Consider the following 24413-nt stretch of genomic DNA (forward strand, 5'->3'; position numbering starts at 1 on the left):
GCAACGGATCACTACGTGCACTATTATTAACACAGCAGCCACAAACATAGACATCCGTCCGTTCGTTCATGCTTCCTGCCTCTTGCTTCCCGACTCATCAATCACGGATAGGTAGGTAGGTTAGTAGGTAGTGAGTGTCAGGAGTGTCAATGACGCCTGAATGCGCTGTATCTGTATCGTATTCGTCAGCATCTGTGTCTCTCACCATGGACACTTCAGAGGTGGCAGGGGAGCCTTGAGGTGAGGGTCTCTCGCTCCGGCCCGCCTCACTCAATGCGTTGGCAGTTGGCATTTTCTCCTGCTCAGCTAAGCAACATAGTAGGTACTAAGTTAGTTGCCCCAGTATCTTCCTCGCTCCAAATTACCGTTCACCATGCCCTTCTGAATATTGAAAACTCAAAATACCATAAGAAAACAGTCATGTCAGAAAATTGAAGAGGTGGGGGTGGCTACTGTACTCAAACCAGGGTCCTCACTCTTGCTTTGGTGCTTTGCTGGTCGAGATGGATTATGGAGCCATCCCGCTCACGGCCACCAACAAGCAAGCGAGCTGGATGATGGAGTTTTCACTTAGCACCTAGGTACTTGGGTAGGTAAGCTTCGAGTCACTCTCAATACCATGCTGGGGTATGCCTGTATTGATTCAACAGTCAAAACGATTGTCAGTCGATGTGGCCTCCGATTGTTAGATGAAAAATCTCTTCTTTCTGGTCTCGTCGATTACTCTTAGCCGTTGATATGGTCACGATATCGAAACTACAAGCGCATTATCGATGATGGCTAAAGGTAACTTGGTACTCCATAACTACACCAAAGCCCCAAAATCTGGCTCATTTTCACCGACTTCAGCCATCAATTCAGACCAACCCATGTCAGGATTACACATGGACCCTGGCTATGTACTGAATTGTCATGTGAGTTGTTCCAAATTGTGAAACATTCACGATGCAAAACAACAGCAAACAATCGCTAAGTCATATACATACATTCATTCACAACAAACCACAAGTGAGGCGGTTAATCACTGGCTCGCTGTCGATAAAAGCTGCCCGCTAACTTGGACGCACGCTTTCCAATCCCGAATCCTAGCGACCCAGCCCTCTGCGCCGCCGAGAATGGATCTGATCTGTCGACACAACCCCAGATGGTGCCCTGAAAGCCCGCATTTGAGGGATTGTTGAGAGACTTTCTGGCGGGTCTGGGTGTTATCTTACAGGGAATGCCTTTGTATGACTGGCGCCAGTCCCAAGCAGTCAGGCCCAACTGTGGATCTTGTTCAGAGCGTTTGGTCCAACGATTCTTTTCAAATCTTCCTCGCCTTCGCTGTCTGCCAGTCACCAACGATATTCGCTGCCAAAACCCGCATTGCACACCTGAACGAGGCTGATGGCACACCCCTCCCAGATGAAGAAGAGAAGGATTGTGGCTTACTCTTGAGGAATTGTGGTTTCTTACCAGAGAACAGGACTGCTTTGAATACTGCACTCAACACTGTGACGGCCATGTTGAGATAACCCACGGCTGACTACAGATTTTGCTCCGTGCAAAGCCTCGAGGAAACAAAACAAGAAGAGGCGTAACAGGGTTGTTCGCCGTTAGATGGACCGTTCCCGATAGGTGACAGGTAAATGACAGGCCCGAATCTCAACCGCTCTTCTAGGCAGATCGGGCTTGTGCACACATGGCACAAAGGCTTGACGAGGTAGGACAAGATACACAGAGTAGGATAGCCATGCCGAACTCACCAAACGGCTGTGCCTCTGAGAAGTCAATCATGATTATTGAACCTCGTACTACAGAGCTGAGAGATGCCCGATTATCCTCAAGAGGGGCGTAAACTCCATCACGATTTCTCATGTCTCCGTTGATCTACGCCTCCACCAAAGTGCCGTGTTTAGCCCGCCCCCGGGGCCTTCTTCACCTTCGTGCCTAACTGGGCGTAGACCTTTGCCCAAGCTGGCTCAATTCCCTTGCTCGGGTACCAACAATGAACCCGGTCTACACCAAGTTAATGCCAGACGTGAGTGCAGCGCGGGGTACACGTGGGATATCGAAGCACCGCTGCTAAACCTGGTCGTGACAAGCTGTCTGCCATCCATGTCTGGCACTTGCGACTGGTTGTCGCGATTGAGTTGAGGCTCCGGGCTTGGCCGTCTAAGTTATTGTAAAGTTGACTCATAGCAGGAGCAAGAACGTGTTTCGTTTACTTGTGACAGTGCCTCTTTTCATTTCTCTGCGATTCCTCCTCAGAAGGCAAAGAAAGAAATTGCCCAAGTGTGCTGTCACCTGTTTCATCGCGCTTGCCGCGCTGACGTTTCTATTTGACAGGTGCAATAGGTTAGTAGGTAGATAGCTTTGCCGCAACGACCATCCAATCCATGCTTAATGCTTGCTTGCACGGGCCTGGTGCCCAACCTCCAGCGGCCATATACAAAGGCCTCGGAGTCATTCCATGACCAAGTTCGGGCGGTTAGTCCCGCTCTCGGCGATGCTGCCGCCAGTTCATGCCCTGTTGATATTTGGCGATCCGGCCCAGCCTCCGTTCAAGCATCGCGTTGCACGATTCGTCACGGCATGAATACGTGTCCAACGTCCGCTTGGAATTGGTGCCGTGCCCCGGCCGAGCGACTCCACTCTCTCCGGCTTCACCTCCTTGTCCTTCCGCGCCCAGACCGGAGATTGGCCTCCGCTTTCTCTGTCCTACCACCGACGAACAAGAAGCACAGAAGCGCTTCAAACATGTCATGTGAATCGCTTTTGTTTCATACTCAAACTTATTATATTCGGACGGTGGCTTCGAGGACAACAATACATCCATCCATACAGTTGTGACTCGGTCGCCATTTTTGCTGTGCCCGATTACCAAGCAGCCAGCACTCTCGGACAACTTATATCGAGGAATTCTGATACCGTACTGAGTCGGTGACATCTTTATCAGCTGACCTCGATGAGTCGCAATCGAGGGGGAACACGCTGCTAATTCTTATTCGATCTACTCATCCAATAATCAACATTTGTCGTCCCTGTCCACGCCCCTGCACGACCATCACCTTGCACCCTCTATCCTCATGTTTACCCTTTCCTTTATACATTCGCCCACCAACTTTCCATTTCGATGTCTCGGATTTTAGACCACGATGCAATATTCGGTCAACTCGAGGTTGTTGATTGGCTTCGTGTCTGCTTATACATGCCACGCTGACAGTTTGTGTTTCCCAAGATCTCTGGGACTGTTACGAGCTCGCTGCTGTGTTGCCCTCGCTCTATCTTGGCAGGCACGAAGACGATTGAGCATCTCCAGTTTGTGAATTGCCGGGTTCGAAGCTGCTGCTCGCTAAGCCAGACGGGGACATCTTTCAGCCGGGGTTCTCTCGGATGTCTTGCCTTGGCTTTCAGATTGTGTGGGGATAGGCTAGACGTGCATCCAAGGCATTGACGCAGCTCTACAGGGCCGTCAGCCGGCATGATTAGTCCACGATTCCGGCCATTCACTGAGGTTATGTCTAATCATGTGTGGTTACCATCAGAATATACGTTTATGAATGCGGCTCCCGGTGGCCAGTTGAGACAGTTCTGTACAGATCAAGTTGAAACAACTTGACAGGCAACATATCGTGAATCTCAAGACATCTCGTACACCGATGACTACCAGCTTTTCCCTTCTCTCAACGAGTCAGACTAGTTCTGAACTACAGTGGGTAGTGCAACTATATTAGCCTTGTTCTTATGGATGACAAGCATAATTGCAACCATCAATGGCGTAGCCATCGGATACTAGACCGTGGCCGGGTCTTCCTGGTATCGGATTCCTGGGGCCGCGTATAACGGCTCGCCTTGAATATCTTCAAGAACACACTTGAGACAACAATAGCTCCTTGTGGTTGCATATCGCTGCATGAAATCCTAAGTTGCATCGCACCGCTTGAAGATCAGTGGAGGCGACCGCTCCTTTGTCAAATCTACTGTTTTCGACTTGTGATCAAGTTAGCACCCTCAGAGAACGACCGTATCTATTGTGTCCCCGAACTCAACCGTCAGCGCTGCTAACCACCACAACGTGAAGTTGGAGAGCGCCCCAAACCCCTCTTCTCCTCCACCATCTTCCACACACCGCTTTTTGCGTTTTGCCCCTCAATGCATCCAAATATGGGGATCATATTCGTTTTTGCCGAGCAGAGCCTCATCTTCCGAAGATTCCCATCTTGGACATGGCTCATTGGCATGGTGTCTCGCCCAGGCAGCCAGCCACGGTTACGTTGGTTTGTCGTTGATAGGTCAGTTACCGATGTTCGGCCAAGAACATGTAAGTCTACGATAGCGAGATGCGTATTACTCGCCGAGTTGCTATCTGTACTTGGTGATGATCAGCACCGTGATATCTATGGTTATGCATGTTTCCCGTTCTGCTAGCTTGCATGGCACTGCGGTTGAAAGGATCAATGTGAGAACGGGTAGCTACCCAATCGTATCAGTTGCAGTCGATGCAGTGATTCTACGATCGATGGCGTGGGATTCGAAAGGTGGTGCTCAATCTCGTCATACATTGAGAACGAGTTACATGCTCACGATGGCTGCCCGTTGACGGACTTGTATAGCCGCTAGAGAATTGATGTGCAAAGATATCAGTCGAGGGCTTTTCATCCGACTATCAGTAATCAGATATGTTTCAATTGTCTTTCAAATACCAAACTACAACGTGGGACAACTCTTAGTGTATGAGTATTCCAAAGGCCACGGCAACGGTGTTGAACTAATGTCTCTGCTGTCTTGTTGGCATGTACGCAGTGAAGCCAGCACCACAGCATCATCGTCAAACATGCATGCACCGTAATTGAGGTATTTAGCTATTGGCACTCTGTAATTGTCTGAAGAAGCATATGTCAACTTATCACAGACTGCACTCAGGTTGGGCACAGTACCACCCTGTGCCCGATCAAACCACAATGTCCAAGTCTGACACGACAGGTCGGTGATCAGAAACACGAACGCCATCATCAAACCCATTCGCCAGAACCCCAAAAGTCTTGACATGAGCTGTTCTCGGCTCTTGGATGAACAGGAAGTCGATACGCGATGGTTCCCACCCCTCCCCGAAGCTCGTGTACGTCGTTTCGTTGCCGTAGTGTTTATGCTTGGGCACCAGGTCCGACACGTCAGAGATGCCTGACCCAGACGCCGTGATTGTCTTGTACGCGCCATCCTCGGGTTCGCTGTTGAAGTCGCCGCCGATGAGTACTGCTGACGCCTTCTTGTCGCCTGCTTGGCCCCATTCTGTGGCGAACTTGATGAGGAGCTCGGCACTGTGCTGACGGGCCTTGACACCGATGTGGTCGAAATGCGTGCTGAATACCACGACACGGGTACCTGTGACTCGGTGCTCGAATTCTCCCATTGTGACAATTCGGTTCAGGACTGCATCCCAGCCACGAGAGGGCTTCTCAGGTGTCTTGCTCAGCCATCGGACCTCCTTGCGTACGTTCTTCCATACATCGTTGCGATAAAAAATAGGAGAAAACTCTCCATCCTCGGGTTTCTCTCCGCGTCCACGACCAACATGTTTCCAATGAGAGCCCAGATCCTCCTGGATCTCGTTGACTTGGTGATTGAGACATTCCTGGAGGCAAATGAAGGGGCTCTCATGACCGGCGGTGACGAAGTTCAATTGATTGATGAGCTTAGGCCGACGCACGTCCCAGGGTTTCTCATTATGTTCACGATTGTTTGTTGCGTAGCGGACGTTGAAGGTGAGGATACGCAGAGGCATTCTCTGGTGCTTGTTGAGGACTTCCATTCTCAGAGATGCGGTCGAGGGGATGTCGAGTTGAGTCATTGTGGGCTTCACAGTGATGATATTGGAGGCTTGTTAAGAAATGATACTCGGTCAAAAATTGAAGAAAGATAGATGCTATCTAGGAGCTTTAGGCTTGGGAGGACAAAGACGAAGCTGTCGCGATACTCTGTGTTTACCATGAGCGTCGTAAGTCGGGTCTGAGCGGACCTATCCAATGAGGTCATCACGTGGAGATACATGCTGCGATAGGCATAGCGTCCATTTACCCCAGATTCGATGCCGCAGGGGTCCACAGCCACTAAGTATACTCTTGCCTTTTTTATGAAGTTCCGCGTAATTCTTCTTCGATTTGCGACCTTGCATAAGCCAACACCTCTCTTTTCTGTGGCTGAATAGAACTTGCTGATGGAGATGGGAGGATTGCACTCCTCAAAAGGAAAAGCATCAACTGCTCTCAAGGTTCTACAATTACTGGGTTTTTAGTACATATATCCAACCCTCTCGAATAACAGGGAGAATTCGGCGAGAGTCATCGTAAATCGAATGACATGCGAACTTGCTTGGGGAACATGAAGCTGTCGTTGTTCCCCATTAGGTATATTAGTGTTCTCCTATAGGAACCTACTTACCTTAGGTACTAGTAGGTAGCTGATGTCAAAACTCCAGGTCATCGCCATAAGTTCACTTTCATACTATGACGTTTAACCATGTACTCTTAATATTCGACCCTCCTTTCACTTGAACCCGATGCCAAATCCTTAGAAGGATCGGCGATAGGTGTACGAATTATGGCCCATATTATGAAAGCCACTTTCGTTCGAAAGGTTTGCAAAGGCTTCTCAGATAAGGTTTAAATCGTCTCACCATATTAGCAACTAATTTATTTAAATAATATTTAATTTATATTAGGGGGGGATATACTATAGGACCAGCCTTATCAAATAGATCATAGGTAGCATCGCTAACATGTCTATTATATTCTGATTTACTATTAGGCATGTCTGCTTCATAATATGCATACAATATTCAGTTCCATGGCTTCTTCAATGGCCTATTCTTTTCCATTTTCACTGAAAACCCTGAAATTCTTCGTATGATCTGGTGTGATGTGTGGTAGAGCGCAAAGTTGGATAGAATACATATCCGTATATGAATGGCACTTTAATATCGCCCACCGTGATGGAACTGCAAGATATATCAAACTATGTCCTCTCAGAAGACCCGCACATCTGTCTATAACTATTACATAGGATTTGGGATAATCACTCAAGCTCCATGACCTGTCGTTGTCTTGAAGATCACCACCCTATACCAACCTCGTGGGCTTTGGCTTTTGTGACGATCATGGCACCGGAACTCCACGACAACATCTTGACCATTTACTATAATACTATAATTACCTAAATAGTAATTTATTCAGCACTTATGGCTTTTTCTTACGTTATAAGTGATGCAATTGCAAGAATAGCTATGATTTTACGCCTTTCCTTCTTCTTGCTCTCCATAACCCATATCACCGGTGAAAGATAGATAGAGTTATCTAACCCTAATTCTAATCGCGTTATTTGCACTTATGGTAATTATTGACTTGCCAAAAATTGTGATTTTCTTCTCGCTCTCTCTTAGTCATAATTGCCATGCCTCATCATTCTATGATTCGATTAACCTGACATGTCAAATAGCTGTTTTTCAATAGTTCAAACACTCACGCCACATGATTCGAATTGAGTTGGAGGCCATGTTGAACTAATTCATGCATGTTTGAAAAGGTGGGATACACACTTCTTGACGATGATCAATTGTTGACCCTTAGTTTGCTCCGTCTTGGCACGGCGAAACGCCATCTTTCCATGGACACGCATTCGTGGGTTCTTAGTGTCACATACAAAGCTCACTTTTGCTGTTGAATCCTCTGATGCAAACTGCAATCAGAGATAAGCTATAGGAGTGCGTCACTTTATCTGGAACAACTCAAGGATGGCAGTCATGGGTGGTTCTTACAAAGTTTAGAGAGTCCACTTACAATGCAGTCGTTTGCAGAAGTAAATATCTGTTATGTGTCGAGCTGCTACACTAAAGCAATTTCACTATGGTCATTATCGCAGTGATTATGCTTACTCTAGCCTTAAGAAGAGCAATTGAAGCTTAAGGCGTCGAGGCTAATACAGCAGGGCCAAGTCTTGCAATATAATTTCCGTCACAATCCATACAAAGTAGACTAGCTGTACGCCATTCTCGTAAGCAAGCAGCATTCAGTTGAGATATATCACTAAAAAGTAGCGAGTAGCTCGTTCAGAAATCATCGGAGCCAGCGTAACCAGAGATTTATTTTCCACCATCACTCAAGAGCTACCAATTGAGCCCTAATACGAGTCAAAGCGCCAAACAAATGCTACACCGTTTGTCGGGCAATGTCATAAACATTAGACCAAGGCAACCTACTGCTTAGAAACTTATGCTTCGACTACGATATCTCTTGTTTCGAGATAAGACTTGCTTTATATAGGCAGAATTACTATGGAAGTGGTCCATGGCCCGAAGTCTTTACTTGCGCTTCGACCGACGAACATGTCGCCACAACCGGCGAATTACGGTCAGAGTCAACTGTGTCACCAGAAGGACCTGTAAGCTTATCTTCGCCTATGACATGGCTCAGACGGTAACCAGTCATAATTGATTGACCCCGGTAATAAGTCGACTGCGGCTGAGATTGAATTGTGGCCTCCGGGAAATAGTGGATCAGAACTCGGGGGGTCTCCGGGTCTAGACCCATAATTGCGGCCGGTGGACGGGGTCTTCAACCAGAAAAGGCATATTCTTCGGTGGGTGGGCGTTTCGACTATTACTTTTAGTCAAAGTTTACTTGCAAACATATCTTGAACTAGCTACGGGACGCATCGACGCCGTTCGGAACGGCACATGCCCACTGAAATCCAGGTCTAACGAGAACAGACAAGGCCCCATCTTATCATGCGGGCTGAACTTTAAGTGATGATTCATGGCTTGATACCATGTGGTCTCAAAACTGAAGCATTTACAAGATAATGACGGCCAAGTTTTTTAATGTTTCGAGGAGAATAGTGGGAGATAACCTCTTGTCGCCGCGTGTTTCTCAACTTGGAAGTAAAAAAGACAGGCCTAGGCCTGTTGGTGGCTGGGGGGAGGGACCATGGGTGAGGTGATCATAAGACCAGGGAGGACCACTAGATTGGATCAAATCGGGGTTGGACATTGGAGAATCTGGGGGAGGCTAGAGAAGGCTAGAGAGGCTGGCTGGACTTTGCTGATGGGACAATGAGAAATCCATCTGTTCTTTTCGAGGCAGCCTACAGAGGACAGGCGCCCGCTCACCACACCCTTTCCTCACTCATGGCATCTCCGGACTTGCGTACTAATCCACGTAATCGTTGATGATCGTCGCAAGGGTCCAACATTAACATGGGGGAAATGCCCGCAACTTGTGGCTGTAATGATTGATAACTTGAATCAATAGAGGCGGCCTTCGTTTTTGACTCATCACTCTCACCTCACAACCCGCGTATCACTCAACTCCGTCCTTGGCCGAAGCAGCCGACCCTCCAGTTCACGATGCCCAGCTTTCAACTTGATTGCCCTGCAAGTCCATGGAAAAGAAAAGTTGGCAGTAAACCCGTAGAAAATCCCGCGTGCTTGACATCCGACTCAAGCGTGATGGCCCAAATATGGAGTCTCCGCGGATACGCTATCCAAGCTGCAAGGCACCATGCACAACAGACAGGTCCGGATGGCCTCAGTGCGATCGATCTTGCAGGAAATGCCCGATCGTGAATTTGAATCATTGTTAGTTCCTGAGGAGTTCAGCATGACTCCCCCGCCATAGTCCGGTAAGGCCGGTGGAGCTGAGAGACGTGAAGGCACAGTCAGATGAGATGAAATGGCCCTGTTGGTGGTGTCGACCATGTCTCACTTGATATAGCATTCTCCGGAGAGTGTCACCGACCCCGCGACCGAGTTTGTCAAGGAAATACCATCGCAAATGTCCATGACCAAGCCAACCTCCATGTTCATGTGAGCGAATGAAATGCCATAATTCAAGCCGACTATGGAGGCATCTCACCATCTTTTTTGTCTCTGTCGATCACGGCAGATCGAGTTGGCTGCGCTTTTGTGGTTTTTACTGGCGGCTGCAGCGCTAGACCGTGGACCCTATGTGCATTTGAACCTGTTTATCACTACCAACTCGAGCCCGTGGCATCCAATATTGCAGCCCAAAGAGCTGATTTATCGTCAGCCACCAACTTCTCTCAGCTCGTTTCTCTTGATTATCAACCCGCTAACTCAACCCATGACTTCCATTTTCAGACCCGGCGCCTCCCGATTATCCTATCGACGGGCCGCGTGGCGTCGTGAGCGCGAGACTCTACAGGTTCGTATTCATCTTGGCTGAATAGCTTCACGTGCGAAGATAGGCAGCCCCGCCTATTGGAGGCCGATGACCACCCACAGTGCTCAGAGTCCTCTGCCTACCACTCACAAGGCCCTCGGGGTTTACAAGAATTCCATGATATGACTGGGAGATGGACCGCTTTTGTGAGATACAGCCCTGTTTTGGGTGTGGGTTCTTGCAGCCCTTTCTTCCCTGGCCCCATTTCGATGCCTTGAAAGGTACCACACGGCTGATGCCTGTGTCTCAGGTAGTATGTGTGCAGTAGGCTATGAATTGGAATGTGAGCTCGTCGGGAGGCTTGTTTATCTGGCTGACTGACTAACTGGTATATAGTTGAGGCGTGCTCGCCCTTTCATTGTATTGCCTCTCTGAGTCCTATACCGTCGGCCTTCTTCGTGTTCTGTTCAGTCCTCTCACATAAAGCACAAAGAAACTCTTCTGCCTGCGGTGAGTGACTCCAAAGGGTCTTCCATGGAAAAGACGTCAGGGCATCCACTTCCCAGCCTTAAGACAACCGGTCTTTGTTTCGCCTGGTTCATACCTGTTTTTAAACACCAAATCGCGGTGAAGCTTTCTAGCACCCACCCACTTCACTTACGAAGAGGTCCCTGCATACATATATACCTCGCAGGCCTCAGTAGACCCTTTGATCATATCAACTTCACTTTACTTTACTATACTTTACTTAACTCGAAATTCATTCTTACGAATCTCCACTATGCCGACCGAGTCTGAGATGCGGTCTCGTCGAGACTCTTGGCCACCTACCCAGATGCGCCTCAAGCCTACCATCTCTACCAAGAACCGGCCACTTCCATCTCTTGATGATATCGATGATGATCCTCTTACCTACTTTCTCACACCAGCGCCTCTTCTTGACGTCGATGATATGGACGACGTCTTGCTAGGCTTTGATGCGGGTATTGAGGATGCCAGTTCTCCTCGGCCCTTTGTTCGTAGTGTAAGTCCATCAACACTCGATGGACTACGCAAGCCTGGCCTGCGTCCCATGTCACCTGATACTAGCTCTGAAATCTCAGAGTCCAACAATGAGGATGATTATGATGACGACGATGAGGACTATGTCAGCTTCTCACCCAGCAAGCATGGAGGACTCCTCTCTCTCAGGGACCTCTTTGCCAACAGCCGACCACCAGTCCGACCCAAGAGCCCTGCTTTCAACCAGTCGACCAACAACTCTCTCCTCTCACCTACTGCCCTCTCAAGCAGCCCAAAGCTACGTGGCCGATCCAGGGGGCGTGGACGCCACGGAGCCAGCTCCCGAGGACACTCAGCAACACGCCGCCCAGGACAACTATGGCGGGAGCCAAGCCCAGATGTGTGGTCTATTGAGGAGGAGACCGAGGAGGAGATGATGAGTGAGGTTGGAAGCAGTGTTGGTGCTCGCAGTGACACCAGCGATGATGAGGCTGAGAGTAAGAGGCGCAAGGGGAAGAAGGCCAAGTCGAACAAGAAGGTTCGCTTCGTCTTGCCTGCGCAGGAAGTCTAAGGGAGAATGGATGGATAATGCATAACTAGGCGTTTAGGTCTACATCTCTTGCGTATTGATTTCTTATAGCATCACCGGAGGTTGCATCTGCATAGGCGGCGTTGGCTAGCATGGAGGGAGTGGTGGATCAAGGCTAATGGCTGGTCCAAGGAGGATATCTATTTGTCTGACTTTGGCTTGCATTTATGGGGCGCATTCATTGGAGGAAGATTGAAGCTGGGACACATAACTGGCTGGCATTTTGCATACCATAGTTACATTTCTTGAGGAGCAATCCGCTTTCGATACCTATTTGGATTTGGAGGATTTGGGGATAAATTGACCTTGGCTTGAATCATCGGTTTTCCTCATGGTTTCTTTGATGTTACAGTGCATAGTGATACAGAGCGTCCGATCTTGTGGGACAAAGACTGGTGATCATCGATGGCCGTGCTGGCCTCGTGACTTGACTGCTGATTGCGTTGCCTTGGAAGACTAAGGACAAAGCCTCTGAAGGAGTCACAAGGTACAACACTAAAGAAAGGGTATGCTCAGGCAGAGCAAGAAAGACAGTCAGCAGCTTGTAAAGTCAAATTGAGAACCCATACGGAGTACCAAGAACTTCCTTTGTCCTCCTTTGAGACATGGTGGTGATTACAAAGAGGTCGAAGCATCTGGGGCTAACCTCTAAAGATACTGTATTCAAAAAGATGTTCTGATACCCATCCAATCGAAAGACATGCGTACGAGGGTTCTCTAGAGAGTTGCTCGCCGCAAGCGAGTAGGCAATACTCTCTCCAAGTGATGATAACTTTGTCCCTCAAAGCAATCTAGAGGTGGTAGTTAGACTGCTAATATTCCCCGGTTCAGATACCAAGCCATTCAAAACATGTCAAAAGTCTATACAAAGTATATCAAAGCAAGTTTCGGTCTTTCCACGACCTTCAAGATAATATCCAAGTATTTACGCCGTTTTGGCATCGAAAGTCGATAATCTTGCAGAGACTCTCGGCACTGTGGAATATCGACCAGGACTCAACTCAGTCTCCAGGCATGGCTCGATTAAAAGTGCCCTTCACTGGCCATGCAACTGATACAGCTTAGGTCGAGAGAAAATAATACAAATATGATATTACTATGTAATGTGATTCCGGACAGGCACGCGGGGAGCCCGAGATTCATTTTTGTTTGCGAAATTGTTCATATCGCTTCAACAACCTGACCATCATAGCCATCTTACCACACAAATACGTAGAGTATTTGCTATTATGCTTTCTATAAAGTTACCAATACACTAGCATGTTATGACGGTAATTTCTAACGTCGATTTGGATTAATCTATGCGTTTTCGATACAATGCTTACCCCAATTGCATTTGTTACAGGGTAAGTATCCCAAGGCCGGTGGCAGAAGAACAGCACCTGGCTACTAAGGTATCCGTACTCATGGCCAAGTTATCCACGGCTTTCGGGCTCGTTAGCTTGCCCTTCAGTTTAAGGGATAGGATACGAACTTAGACAGTCTTGGAGTTGACTAAGCCAACATCTAGACCATGTTCTTGGAAAAATAACTGTCTATGGAAGCTGAAAATCATCGACAAGGTATGCGGGACCATGAACGTTGAGATCTCGGCAGGGTATTCCGGCGCCACGATTCCATAGAGTTCCAGGGTCAGTCATGAAACATCAATCGTTGATACCGAATATTGCGGGTCGATAAAGAGCGGTATACGAGGGTACTGGTACTTGGCAAACAATAAAGGGCTCATGCTCTTCGCTTGCAAGCACGGGCACAATCCTTGTTTTTGTTTATAAGTGGGCAGAGAATAGCGAACCAGAACAGGACTGATCAGATTCAAGGATAGATGCCCAACGACATACATAAGCAGGCTTGCCGCGTGTAACTGGACTTGTCCGCAGTCACGAAAAGTCTAAATGCATAAAAAACTTGGATATTCGATACTGGCTTAAGTCAATGGCTGAAACGCACATGACTGCAGTAGAAACCCATATTGGATGGCCTGCCTTTTGTCCTCGCTTGGTGGTTGTCGTCAGCAACGAAAACAAGGCCGGACGGTGCATTGATACTAGCAGGTGTTTGGCCAAGACAATGGAGGGTCACCCATGTCGAGGTTGTGTTGTCCATTCTCGATATGCGTAATATGATGGTAACGCAACGCAGCAGTCCAGAGCCATCTATGGAATTCTGGATGCTGTCCAGTCTTGGTGTAGTAGTGTGCTTGGCTACCTAGCAAAAAGCAATGGAGATGGGATAATTATAGAAGCATACTCAAGACATCTCAACTCACAAAAAAGAAGCTTATCGAAGATCTTTCCACGTCGAGTCAGGAAAAGCGGCAGTCGGTTGGAGAAAATTGGCCGAGATACAGTAGCACCGGGAGATCGGATTCAGCCAGGCTCGGGAGGCTTGGACTTTGTTGCAGTGGGCTTGATTGACTCTGAAGAGGAGCTAGCCTATCACGCAACAGCCACCCGCCATATCCCACTCGTCTGCAGCCATGGCCTTAAATGATTGACCCACTGAAGCCCTGGAAATGTCCCCTGTCAGTCGAGCGCCACATCCCTCTACCCCTGACCCTGATAGGTGGGATGGTCTCCAATGTTGTTTACACTGAGCTCTAGTGTGGATCCCATTTGGTTACTGGGACACCCGCACCTCAATAATGGCCAAGTCCAAGGTCAACGACGCAACCTCCAAAAGGTCCCTCCAACGGCTTGAGACGTGGATGGCACAACAATCTTAATCTTGCGGTGCATTTCGCTTTTGGAGAACCCTCCACTTCCTATCATTTACACGAGGCTTTTGCCATTGTCTTTGTAATCACAACCCTTTCGTTCTCCTACATTTCATTTACCCACCATCCAATCTAATTCGTTCGTTCGTTCTTCTTATTCAGTTGCATGTGCAACTCCAACGGCTGCTCCGCCCTCCCGCTGCTTCTCCAAAGCTTCCTGCAAGCTTCCCGGACGGTCCGATAGCACATTTCAACGACGCATAATCGATTCGAACAGTAAATTGTTGCCAGCCATCAAGAGACCGAGTTCGGCCTCGACTGGGACCCCACCGCTTCTCTGCTACACCTGCACAGCATGTTACCGACCTTCAGGTATGAGTCTGACGTGCTCTCCCGTCTCCGGCGCATCGCACAATCATGGTTCCCCGCCACAACTGGGTTGCAAAAATAAGCTCACCAGTTTTGTCTTTTTAGGTAGCAGAGATCATGTCATCATCAAACCCCGCCTCTCCTGAGGAAGCAGTGCTAGATCCTGAGCCTGAACCCGAGACTCCTCTGAAGCCTTCCGCACAAGACGAGAATGATGGAAATGAAACGCCCAAGTCAGCACCGCCGGTGGCACACCGTGGGCGACCGCGTGCCAAGTCGACCAGAGAGCCTACACTCCTTCACGACTTCCTCCTGGGCCGGCCCTCAGCATCGCGACAGGCTGCCGAGCGTCAACGGCGAATGAGCTTGGAAGCTGTCAAGGCCGAATTGCGCCATGAAATGAAGCAGTCTCAAGTCAAGCGCATCCAACCCCCGAACGGTGTCCGAGATCGTGTCAAGAAATGGCAAAAGGCCAATGCTGCCGCTATGGAGAATACCCCTGATGACGCAGCGACAGAGCCCCCTGATATCGCGTTTGAAGATGAGGAGTTCCAGAGTGTAACAGAGGAGGATCGAGTTCGCATCAAAATGAGGAAGAAACTCAAGCGACCCAATAACAAGACGAAGGAGAGCCTGGCCACAGGGGATGAGGCTACACCTGATGAAACTCCAACTACACCTACATCGGCAGCAGCGAAACCACCGCCTAAGAAACGTGTTGTTAGCGACGAACATTGGCGGAAAAATCGGAAACATATACCAAAGAAGACCTCGCCTGCTAAAGCACCTGCTCCGGCCAAAATACCGAAAGATTTTGTTTTGCGCACCGCCGCCAATCCTCGCGTCGCAAGCAGAGTCAAGGCATGGGCAGAAAGGGTCGAGATTCCAGATCCACCTGCACCCAGAAGTCACAAGTCCTCCAAGTCGGTCGGAGCGAAACCGTGGATGGATGATACCGACAGCGAGTTCATGAGTGACAGCGAATTTACAGTGAGCAATGTCACTAGCAGTCGGTTCACAAAAGCGCGATCCGCCAAATCAACACCAGGGCCTGATGATGGCATTCGCGTGAAACCAATGCGAAGGGGAAGGAATAATGATGATGGTATTCGTGTGAAAGCCGTCAGGACAGCACTTACCGATGACGAAGGAATCAGAGTTAGACCTATGAGCGATATCTCATCCAACGCCGGAACATCGGTTCGCACGGCAAGATTGCGGCTCAAATCTGCTCCTAGCTCACGGAGACCTAGTATGAGTTCCGTGAAACGGGAAATGAAGAAGTCGCAGTCAGATAAATCCAAGATCGAAGTCATTGAGGATCCTTCGGAGGTATCGACAAACAAGTTTATCGAGGTCATCGAGGATGACTCGGAACTGTCTAAGACAACAAAGACAACCGACAAGTCGCGTTTATCTGGGACTATACCAATTGAAGTTATGGAAGACGATTCGGCAATTGACACTCCAACCAAGAAGAGAAGTGTATCAGCACACAAGTCAAAACCTCGACCAAAGAGTTATCAGCCTCCCACGACAAAACAGAAGGGTAAAGAGACGTGGGTGCCCGAAGAAGAATCTACGATCGAGCCCTCTCAACTTGACGGCTCAGATCTGTCTTCAAGTATTTTGGCAAAGTCTATAGCAGACATCCCTGGAGAAATCCCCTGGGGTAACTCTGCATTCACAGAACTTGATCTGCCCCTGCGAGCGCGTGGAGGACCTCTTCGAAGTCGACCTATTCGCCCTGCTCGCCCTGCCAAGCCTGAAAGAAATACCAGCTTCAAGTCCATGCCCAAAGTCTTCAAGAAGGTGGTGGAAGGCGCCAACAAGATAATTCATGAGATGAACGAGCATCCTCCCCCAAGAGATACTGTTCCAAACAACCCTCGAAGTATTGAAAAGTGGCTCAACACTACGGTTGACCCCTTCGTTGAGGAGCCCGAGGCTGAGCCAGCTACAACACCTCTGAGTGAGCATGTCCCAGATAAGCCATCATCACCTGAGACGATCAAGAGTCATCGCCGCTCGTCTCGCACCGAAAAACGAAGGGTTTCATCCTCAACTATGAGTAAACCAGATACAGCTGACAGAACTGTATCGAGCGAAAAGTTACCCGTTACGCCGGAGCCCGTGAAGGAACCCATCAAAGAGAAACCTACATCATCACCTGTACCGAAACCCGGGCCTGTCAGACAACCTGCCAAGGAGCCTTCCCCAGAACCTGAGCCACCGAAGAAGTCAATCCCAAAACCTAAATCAGAGCCCAAGCCTGAACCACAGCCCGAACCGGCTGCTGTGAAAGAGCCTGCAACAGATCAGGTCTCGCCGCTGTCCTCACCAGCTCCTTCGCCAGAGCCTGAAGCCAAGACGAAACCGAAGCGGCAAGATACGAAAGCACCAACCAAAGCTCCGGGTGGTTTGGGCCTCAAGAGGACCAAAGCAACTCGAACTACATCTTCACCTGTCAAGTCAAGCCCCAAGAATTCGCTCTTTGGGATGCTGAAGGAGGCCTTTACTGGGGAATCAGGCAATTCTCTTCCCAAGGTGAAGCCTTATCTGAGTCGAGAGGAACGACCCTACGATGACCAGCCCGAATCCATGTATACCGATTCCAGATACAGTGATTCTCGTTATGATGACTCAAAATACGAAGGGTCAAAATATGATGATTATCACTACGAAGAGTCTCGTTATGACGACGAACTTACATACGATGATTCGACTGAAAATTGGACTGAAACAGAGCTATCAAAGACTGAAAAGTCGAGAAGTGTCAGATCCCCGTCTCCCTTGGAAGAAAAGAAGAAGCCCCAAAACCCAGAGCAAACACGGGAACCGATTCGGGAACCGGCGCGAGAACCAGAACAAAATCGTGATGACCGATCGGCTTTGCCGTCGGCACGTATGGCGGGCCCACGTCTTCCACCGCCAACTCGAGGTCAATATGAGTTGTCTACAATTCTTTCTGAGGAAGCTTCCAGCGCTGTCGAATCGGATCTTACCACTGATGTCACCCAATCCACTCTTACGCAATCCACTGGCGTAACGAAAGAGACGAGACGTTCGAACTCTCGCTCGAATTCCAAGAGCCAAGGATCTGGCCTCAAGCGACGGCTTACTCGTCACTCTGATCTTGTCTCAGTCCTCTCGCTACCTGATGACAAGAACATCCCCAGTGCCATCACAAGTAACCGCTCAAGACCCAGTATGCGGAAGACTCGGGGTGGGGCCACAGATGTGACAAATGACGACCTGCTCAAAGAATTTACCGAAGACGAGAGTCTCTATCTTAGAGAGTTGAAGACACTGGTCGACGGTGTTATCCCAGTCCTACTATCACAGGTCGTCAATGGTGACAATGCTACTGATCTGTTTGGCACAAGCACCCCAGTCACCAAAGCCGATGCTCTCTCCAAGTCTGTGGTGAACATGGGTGTTGCCCTAGAGAAACTTCGCATGGCTCACCGCAAGGCTCCCATTCATGATATTCGTCGACTGGCTTCCTGGGGCCATGGCGTCGTACCCATATATCATAAGTACCTCGATGCCTGGAGGCTGGGCTTCCAGGATCTCGTCGTTAATCTTGCCCCGGCCGCTGGATCCCCAGAAGACGAGGATTCTCTTGTCGGTGCCATGCCCAGGAATGAGTCTGGGGATATTGTTGATGCTACAGGAGAGCGGGTTGATGTGGCACACCTTCTCAAGAGGCCCCTCCTTCGACTTAAGCAAATCACAAAATTCTTCAAGTGTGTCGACTCTATCCTTGGGACCAATGATACTTATGATCTACTGAGTGACTTTGAAGACCTTCAAGAAAAGGCTCGCCGCCGACATCGAGAAGAAATGGCTCGATTGACTGACGAAGACGCGATCAATACCGATACAACCAGATCGCGAGACCTTCGAACACTTGCTCCAATGGAGGCTGTGTACATTGAGCCATCACGACAAGTCAGCGCCAAGGACTTCTTCTCTCTCGACTTGGCACATTCCAATGGCCAGCGCCTTGAGTGCCAGATTGAGTTGGTGCACCGGGATAACCAGCGTTATCCTGAAGATAAGGGTGATATCCTGATCCGCGAAAATGGGGTCAAGGGTCGATCCTACCTTCTATTCCCTCCTGTACCTATTGAATTGATCTCAGCCAGGACAGGAGACGGCAACTTTGACATGGTGGTTATGATTCGAGGAACGCACAACGACAGGCCATGGCACGAGCTACTCACACTCACCACTGACAACGAAGACCAAATTTTGGACTGGCTCGATATCCTTCCAGTTTCACCTGTTCCTCCCAGAGAGCCAGAGCCAAGTATAATCGACGATGAAGAGCCATACTCACAATCTCGGATGCCTGATGTCCCAGTTGGCGTCCGAGGGTCCTCTCGCAAGTATTCTGCCCAGTCTCTTCGGAACTCACACTCTCGCCGCTCATCTGCTGCTGAGTCTCCCCCAGCCAGCCCAACTACACCGAAGCGAGCGCTGCCAGCCAGATACCGTCCACGATCAGCATCTCCAGTAACTCCTCCTCCTATCAAGTCGCCCGATCAGTACGATCTGCAGAGGACTCCAACACAACACGACTACGGATATGATGATAGACCAATGACCTCGCAAAGCATGCAGCCTGATCCTCTCAACATACGCAAGAGCCCAAGTAGTTCATCCTACAGAGACGATGGCGCGCCGCCACCTCCAGCTCATCGAACTTTTAGCCCCAGCCCTAGTCAGCAAGCTCCTTCGAAGCCCAGATTTTCCAAACTACCTCCTCTTGAGCCTCCCAACAGCAGCCGCGTCAAACGCCGAACCTCATCTCCGCTCAAGCACGAATACCTACCTTCAGACCAGTCCTCAATTTCTGGCACTGATATCACAGGCAGCTACGAAAATACCGAGGATGATTACACCGAATCAGACTACAGCTATGATTCCTCGGACGACGATATCGAGAGCGTTGATCTTCCAGAGACTGAGCTAGGAGTTAGTATCAGAGGTGAACACCCAGCTCGAGACATTATCAGAGAGGAGTTGGAACAGCAACTTGAGACACTCGAAGAGGAAGGATCTCTTCACGATTACCACCAACGACACGAACTTCATGAATCCGTCGTATCTGGCTCAATTGATAGCCTGGCTCCATCAAACTCGGCCTCCCAGGCTGGCCTCCATGGACAAAAGGTTGCCCCCGAAGACAATGCTACAAGATACGTGGCTACTATTTCCAGGTGGTCCGACAAGGGATTGTGGAAGGACATTTCTGGGGGCAACCTCGAAGTCATCGTCACTCCAGGGTTAATCGAAGCGTATGTCGTACATAGCGGAGCCGAGCAGGGAGACAAGCCCATGCTCGCACTCGACCTCACCCCACTCGTCCTCATCCGCCAGAGTACAGCTCTCGACCTTGAAATCCGCTCGTCAGTCCGATCTGACTGTCAGCTTGCCAGCTCACACGGTGGAGGAAACTTCCGCTTCCGATGCCACAACGGACCTGATTGCTACAACCTTTACATGTCAGTTCACCACGCTCGTCTCAACAACCAAAAGTTCATTGAACTTGAGAATGAAGCACGTTTCAGAAGCTTTGGTGAACATAAACCACCTTTCGACAACGATGACACAAGCAGTCGCCGACGACGCAGCTGGTTCGGCCGTAAGAACAGCTACCGTGGTTCAGTTCGTGCGCCTGCCCAATCTCATGATGGTGCAAGCACTACTCCCTCATCTACTCTCTCTGCGTCAAGCTTCCTCAAGAGACTCACTGGTCGCGGACTTCCTTTCAGTCTGGCTCGCTCCTCTGTTAACCGAAACAGCCGCTATGGTGGCACCAACACTCCTGGATCCTCATCTTATGGCGGCAACACACCTCGCTCGCCTTCCATCAGTGTTGAGAACAGCGGTCGTGGCCCCGTAAGCTTTGGCACTGAAGACCTTAAGATCCGCCTACATCTCCTCGTCGCAGCCGCCAAGTGGGAGGACTTTGGCAACTGCAGACTATCCATTCGGCGACCTCCTCCTGGCTGGCACCAGGCTCTTCGTGCCGACCACGGTCTGGAGAAACGTGTCACTGTCACCACGATTCCGCGCAAGGACTCAGAGAAGCCAAAGATTTTGTTAGACGCTGTCCTGGGCAGTGGATGCTTCACAGCCATGGGCAGCCGTGGTATTGTATGCGGTGTCTGGGAAGAGATGAAGGACAGCAATGGCGTTGTTGGCGTTGTTCCGGCTACGGGCCCTACAGGTGGCAACGTCAAGAAGTGGTGCTTCCAGTGCGCCAGCGTTGCAGAGGCAAGCTGGGTTCTGAGGCTTGTCCACCAGGAGGTCATGACAATCTAAGCGACTCTGCTGCCACCCCCTTCAACAGTTTATACATTTTCTTGTATTTGATTACAAGCACATTCGCAATCTGGCTCATCCCCAGACTCATTACATTAGTCAATTTTCCTATTTTGATATCCCGGTGTTGCTCAGCACACCATCATCTTTACGTTTGTTCTTATTACTCTCGATGCATGGCATGCGGCGAGACTTAACGATACCACATTTCCTCGAACCTTTTAATACGATTGTATATACCAACCTTGTTTCTGCGTTCACGCATCTAGACATGGGCGGATGGCGTCTCGATGACAATGGTCTGGGCTACTGGAGAAGTCTTGGGCCGGGAGGAGTACATCAGCATTCATTTTGCAAATCACCATGAGGAGTACGTATGCAGCTTTGTTTTCGGTGAACACGGTAGGGGGAGCGAAGAGAGCATAGCGAGGAGAGAAGTATATAGTCGATGACAATTGAATCATATTTAGATAACTCTGTCCGATGTGAACTGTTCAAGAAATTAAAAGGTATTATCAACTTCAGACTTAGAGCTGCTTGCTACCACTTAAGCCGAAATCATCATGAATCACAATACTGTGAAAGACTGATATAGAATAAAGCATGAAAATGAGTTCAAGACTCATACGTAGTATTTAGTCGACCAAAACAACTCCGTTCCCCATCCCGAGACTATGTAATGCCGTCGTTAACTCTGTTTGCTGTTGTATGCAATGAGAGGTGGGATATTTTAATTGTTATACAAGAAACCCCCTGTTCAAACATGCTCCTTGATGCGGTCCCATGACCCGTATCTTTTTGTAAACGAGAAAGGACCACAGCGTTCTATAGACGCGTGGCAGCTGATCATCCCAAAACACGAAAAACAATAAGTTCAGAAGAGGGACTTTGTCCCGAAAATGTAGAGTGTCGTAAGCTCATGAAATGGGAGTGATAGGTTGAGGTTTACCGCCATCGACGATAATCTGTTGGTGTATCCGGCCAGCTATGTCTCCGTACTCTAGACGTTTCCAAGTCTTGATACGAGCTTCGTTTATATCGACTTCAAACAAGCGTACTCGGCGATGGTAACCACCGTAGCCGGCGTAACCGCCAAAACCAGAACCGCCAGCGTAGCACATCCACATGGCTGGGACCTTGGCCTCGCCTTCACCCATAAGAGATAGGGAACAGTAGTCATTGCAGTGATCACTAAAATATCACTTAGTATTTTTCAAGATAAGATGGGGATCCAAAACTTACTGTCCTGCGCTGACCATAAGGACACCCTGCTCTACAAGGGCATCGCGGAAACCAGAGTTATATATTGGAGCAGTGACTCCTTCTTTCCAGTCGCCAACACGGGGTAGTTCCGGGTTAGCATACTCTGTCAAGGGAATATGAATGAAAGCGATGTCCATGTGCCTGCCAGTGAACTCGTTGTGATTCTTCTTGAGACCAGCAGCAGTCTTCTTGAACCATTCTATCTGGTTAGGTTTAACCCAGTCGTAACCGGGAAAGTTGCGCTCATCGGGCGAGTAGGCGTGCGTATCGAGAAGATAGATGGTCAGAGCAGAATGATCCGTCTTTCCACGGGCCAAGACTTCGATATAGTAATTCCCAACACCCTCGATATCAGCTGGCCCAGCAATGGAGAGAGAATAAGGAAGCGTCTCCATAATGGCCATTTGAGCCTCACGAGACATGGTTTGTTCATCGTCGTGGTTACCGAATATGGCAGCGTAAGGGATTCTTCGCTCAATCAGGAGGGAGATGATCTTGAACATGGCCTAGATAGTGTTAGAGACGAACACTAAAATGCTGAGCCAGGCAATACTCACTGTAGGTGCATCTGGTGCTGTGTCACCGTTGACTTGGTCGCCACTCAAGACTACCAGATCGGGCTTCTCGTCGTCAAGGACTCGGCTAATGAACTCCAGTGTCCTGGGATCGGCCTCGCATTTACCACCGTTATAGGAATCAGGAACTGCCTCGCGACAAACGCCGACTCCTGTACTGAGATGCAGATCACCGATCTGCATGATCTTGTATCGGCCATCACTGTTGATCCTGGGCGTTGGCTTCTTGACCTCTCGTGGAGGACCTCGGCGCACGCTTAGCTGGACAGAGAGAAGGCTACCACCCGTGTTGAGGAGCAAAGGTGTTCCCGTCACAGCATATCCGTCTCTTGCCTCAACAGCATCATCTCCGAAAAGAACATCAAGATCCGTCACCGCCTGCTTCGAATCGCTGGCTTTCTTCTTGGCTGAGCGCTTGATCCAGATACCTGATGGACGAGATTCCCATGGGTCGTCCGTTTCTCCCTTGGGCTGAGGTTGGAGCCTGCCGACCGCAATATCCACAACAACACGATCATCCGCAGTAAGATCCCCTTCATGCTTTCGCATAATATACATGTATGCGCTCGTTGTCCATGTCTTGCCGAGATAGAGCTCCTTATCGATCCGGTGCCATTCTTTGCCGAGGTCACACGAGGAGAAGGGGTTAACGCTCGAGCAAGTGACTATTGTGACATCGGTGACGACCAGCCCGGGGTGATGGGAGGGCATATAACTATGGATCGAATTGGGAAGGACACGATAATTGCGGTCGAGAAAGGCGATAACTAGAAAGGTGAAAATGGCAGCGCCAGCGAGCTGAGCAGCTGTTCGAACCTAGTGATGGGAATATGTTAGTCAACAGCCTCCTCTGGATCAATACTGATCATGAATTCATAGAGAACATGGGCCACATACAATTCTTCGAGTCATGATGTGTTAATTATGGGAGTTTAACGGGCTGACAGGAATCGCTCTGAATGTATCCAAGTATGATATTCAGGCCACTTCAAGTATGGACGGCCAGATAACGACGTTCGAAACGGACATTCGGGAGTTTAATGGCAGGCCGAACTTTTCGCATCTTCTAAGGGGCGGGATCGGGGGTGCTATTGCATGATTCGTGGGGCCAAGTCGGTAATGGATATGATGGGAATAATGCGCTCGGGTCTCTCGAACAGGTTGAAGCTATTGCAACGGTCGCGAGGGCGTTCTCTGCAAGTTGAGAGGTGATGGTTATAAATGTCGATATGAATTGAATGGGTGATGATGCGATCGACAGACAAATCGTGGGGACGGGAGGGGATAGTCCGTCCGTGTTAACACTAACAATGCTGGTAGTTGTTGATGGGAACAAGTGGCGAGGCAGACTACCTATTTTACGAGATAGGTCATAGGTACGGAGTAAGGGAAAGTACCTTAGCAGGTAG

The 24413-nt window shown here is 49.3% G+C and overlaps 4 protein-coding genes across 4 annotated transcripts; 2 read left to right on the forward strand and 2 right to left on the reverse strand.

Moving 5' to 3' along the window:
• Positions 1-4933: 4933 nt before the first annotated feature.
• FSUBG_10183 (endonuclease exonuclease phosphatase family) lies at positions 4934-5830 on the reverse strand (the record flags this gene model as incomplete). The annotated part of the gene is made up of 1 exon (XM_036674736.1): positions 4934-5830. One exon carries the CDS (start codon positions 5828-5830, stop codon positions 4934-4936), a length of 897 nt encoding a protein of 298 aa, XP_036534346.1.
• A 5105-nt stretch (positions 5831-10935) lies between these two features.
• Positions 10936-11727, forward strand: FSUBG_10184 (uncharacterized protein; the record flags this gene model as incomplete). The annotated part of the gene is made up of 1 exon (XM_036674737.1): positions 10936-11727. One exon carries the CDS (start codon positions 10936-10938, stop codon positions 11725-11727), a length of 792 nt encoding a protein of 263 aa, XP_036534347.1.
• Positions 11728-14947: 3220 nt separating this feature from the next.
• FSUBG_10185 (uncharacterized protein) lies at positions 14948-21166 on the forward strand (the record flags this gene model as incomplete). Its single annotated transcript, XM_036674738.1, has 1 exon — positions 14948-21166. One exon carries the CDS (start codon positions 14948-14950, stop codon positions 21164-21166), a length of 6219 nt encoding a protein of 2072 aa, XP_036534348.1.
• Positions 21167-22083: 917 nt separating this feature from the next.
• FSUBG_10186 (DCR2 Dosage-dependent positive regulator) lies at positions 22084-23916 on the reverse strand (the record flags this gene model as incomplete). The annotated part of the gene is made up of 4 exons (XM_036674739.1): positions 22084-22357; positions 22409-22935; positions 22987-23820; positions 23902-23916. The coding sequence occupies 4 exons, from the start codon at positions 23914-23916 to the stop codon at positions 22084-22086; spliced, it is 1650 nt and encodes a 549-aa protein (XP_036534349.1).
• Between the last annotated feature and the right edge of the window lie 497 nt (positions 23917-24413).

Source organism: Fusarium subglutinans (assembly GCF_013396075.1).
Source record: "Fusarium subglutinans strain NRRL 66333 chromosome Unknown NRRL66333_c0000171, whole genome shotgun sequence".
In the NCBI taxonomy this organism is placed as follows: Eukaryota; Fungi; Ascomycota; class Sordariomycetes; order Hypocreales; family Nectriaceae; genus Fusarium; species Fusarium subglutinans.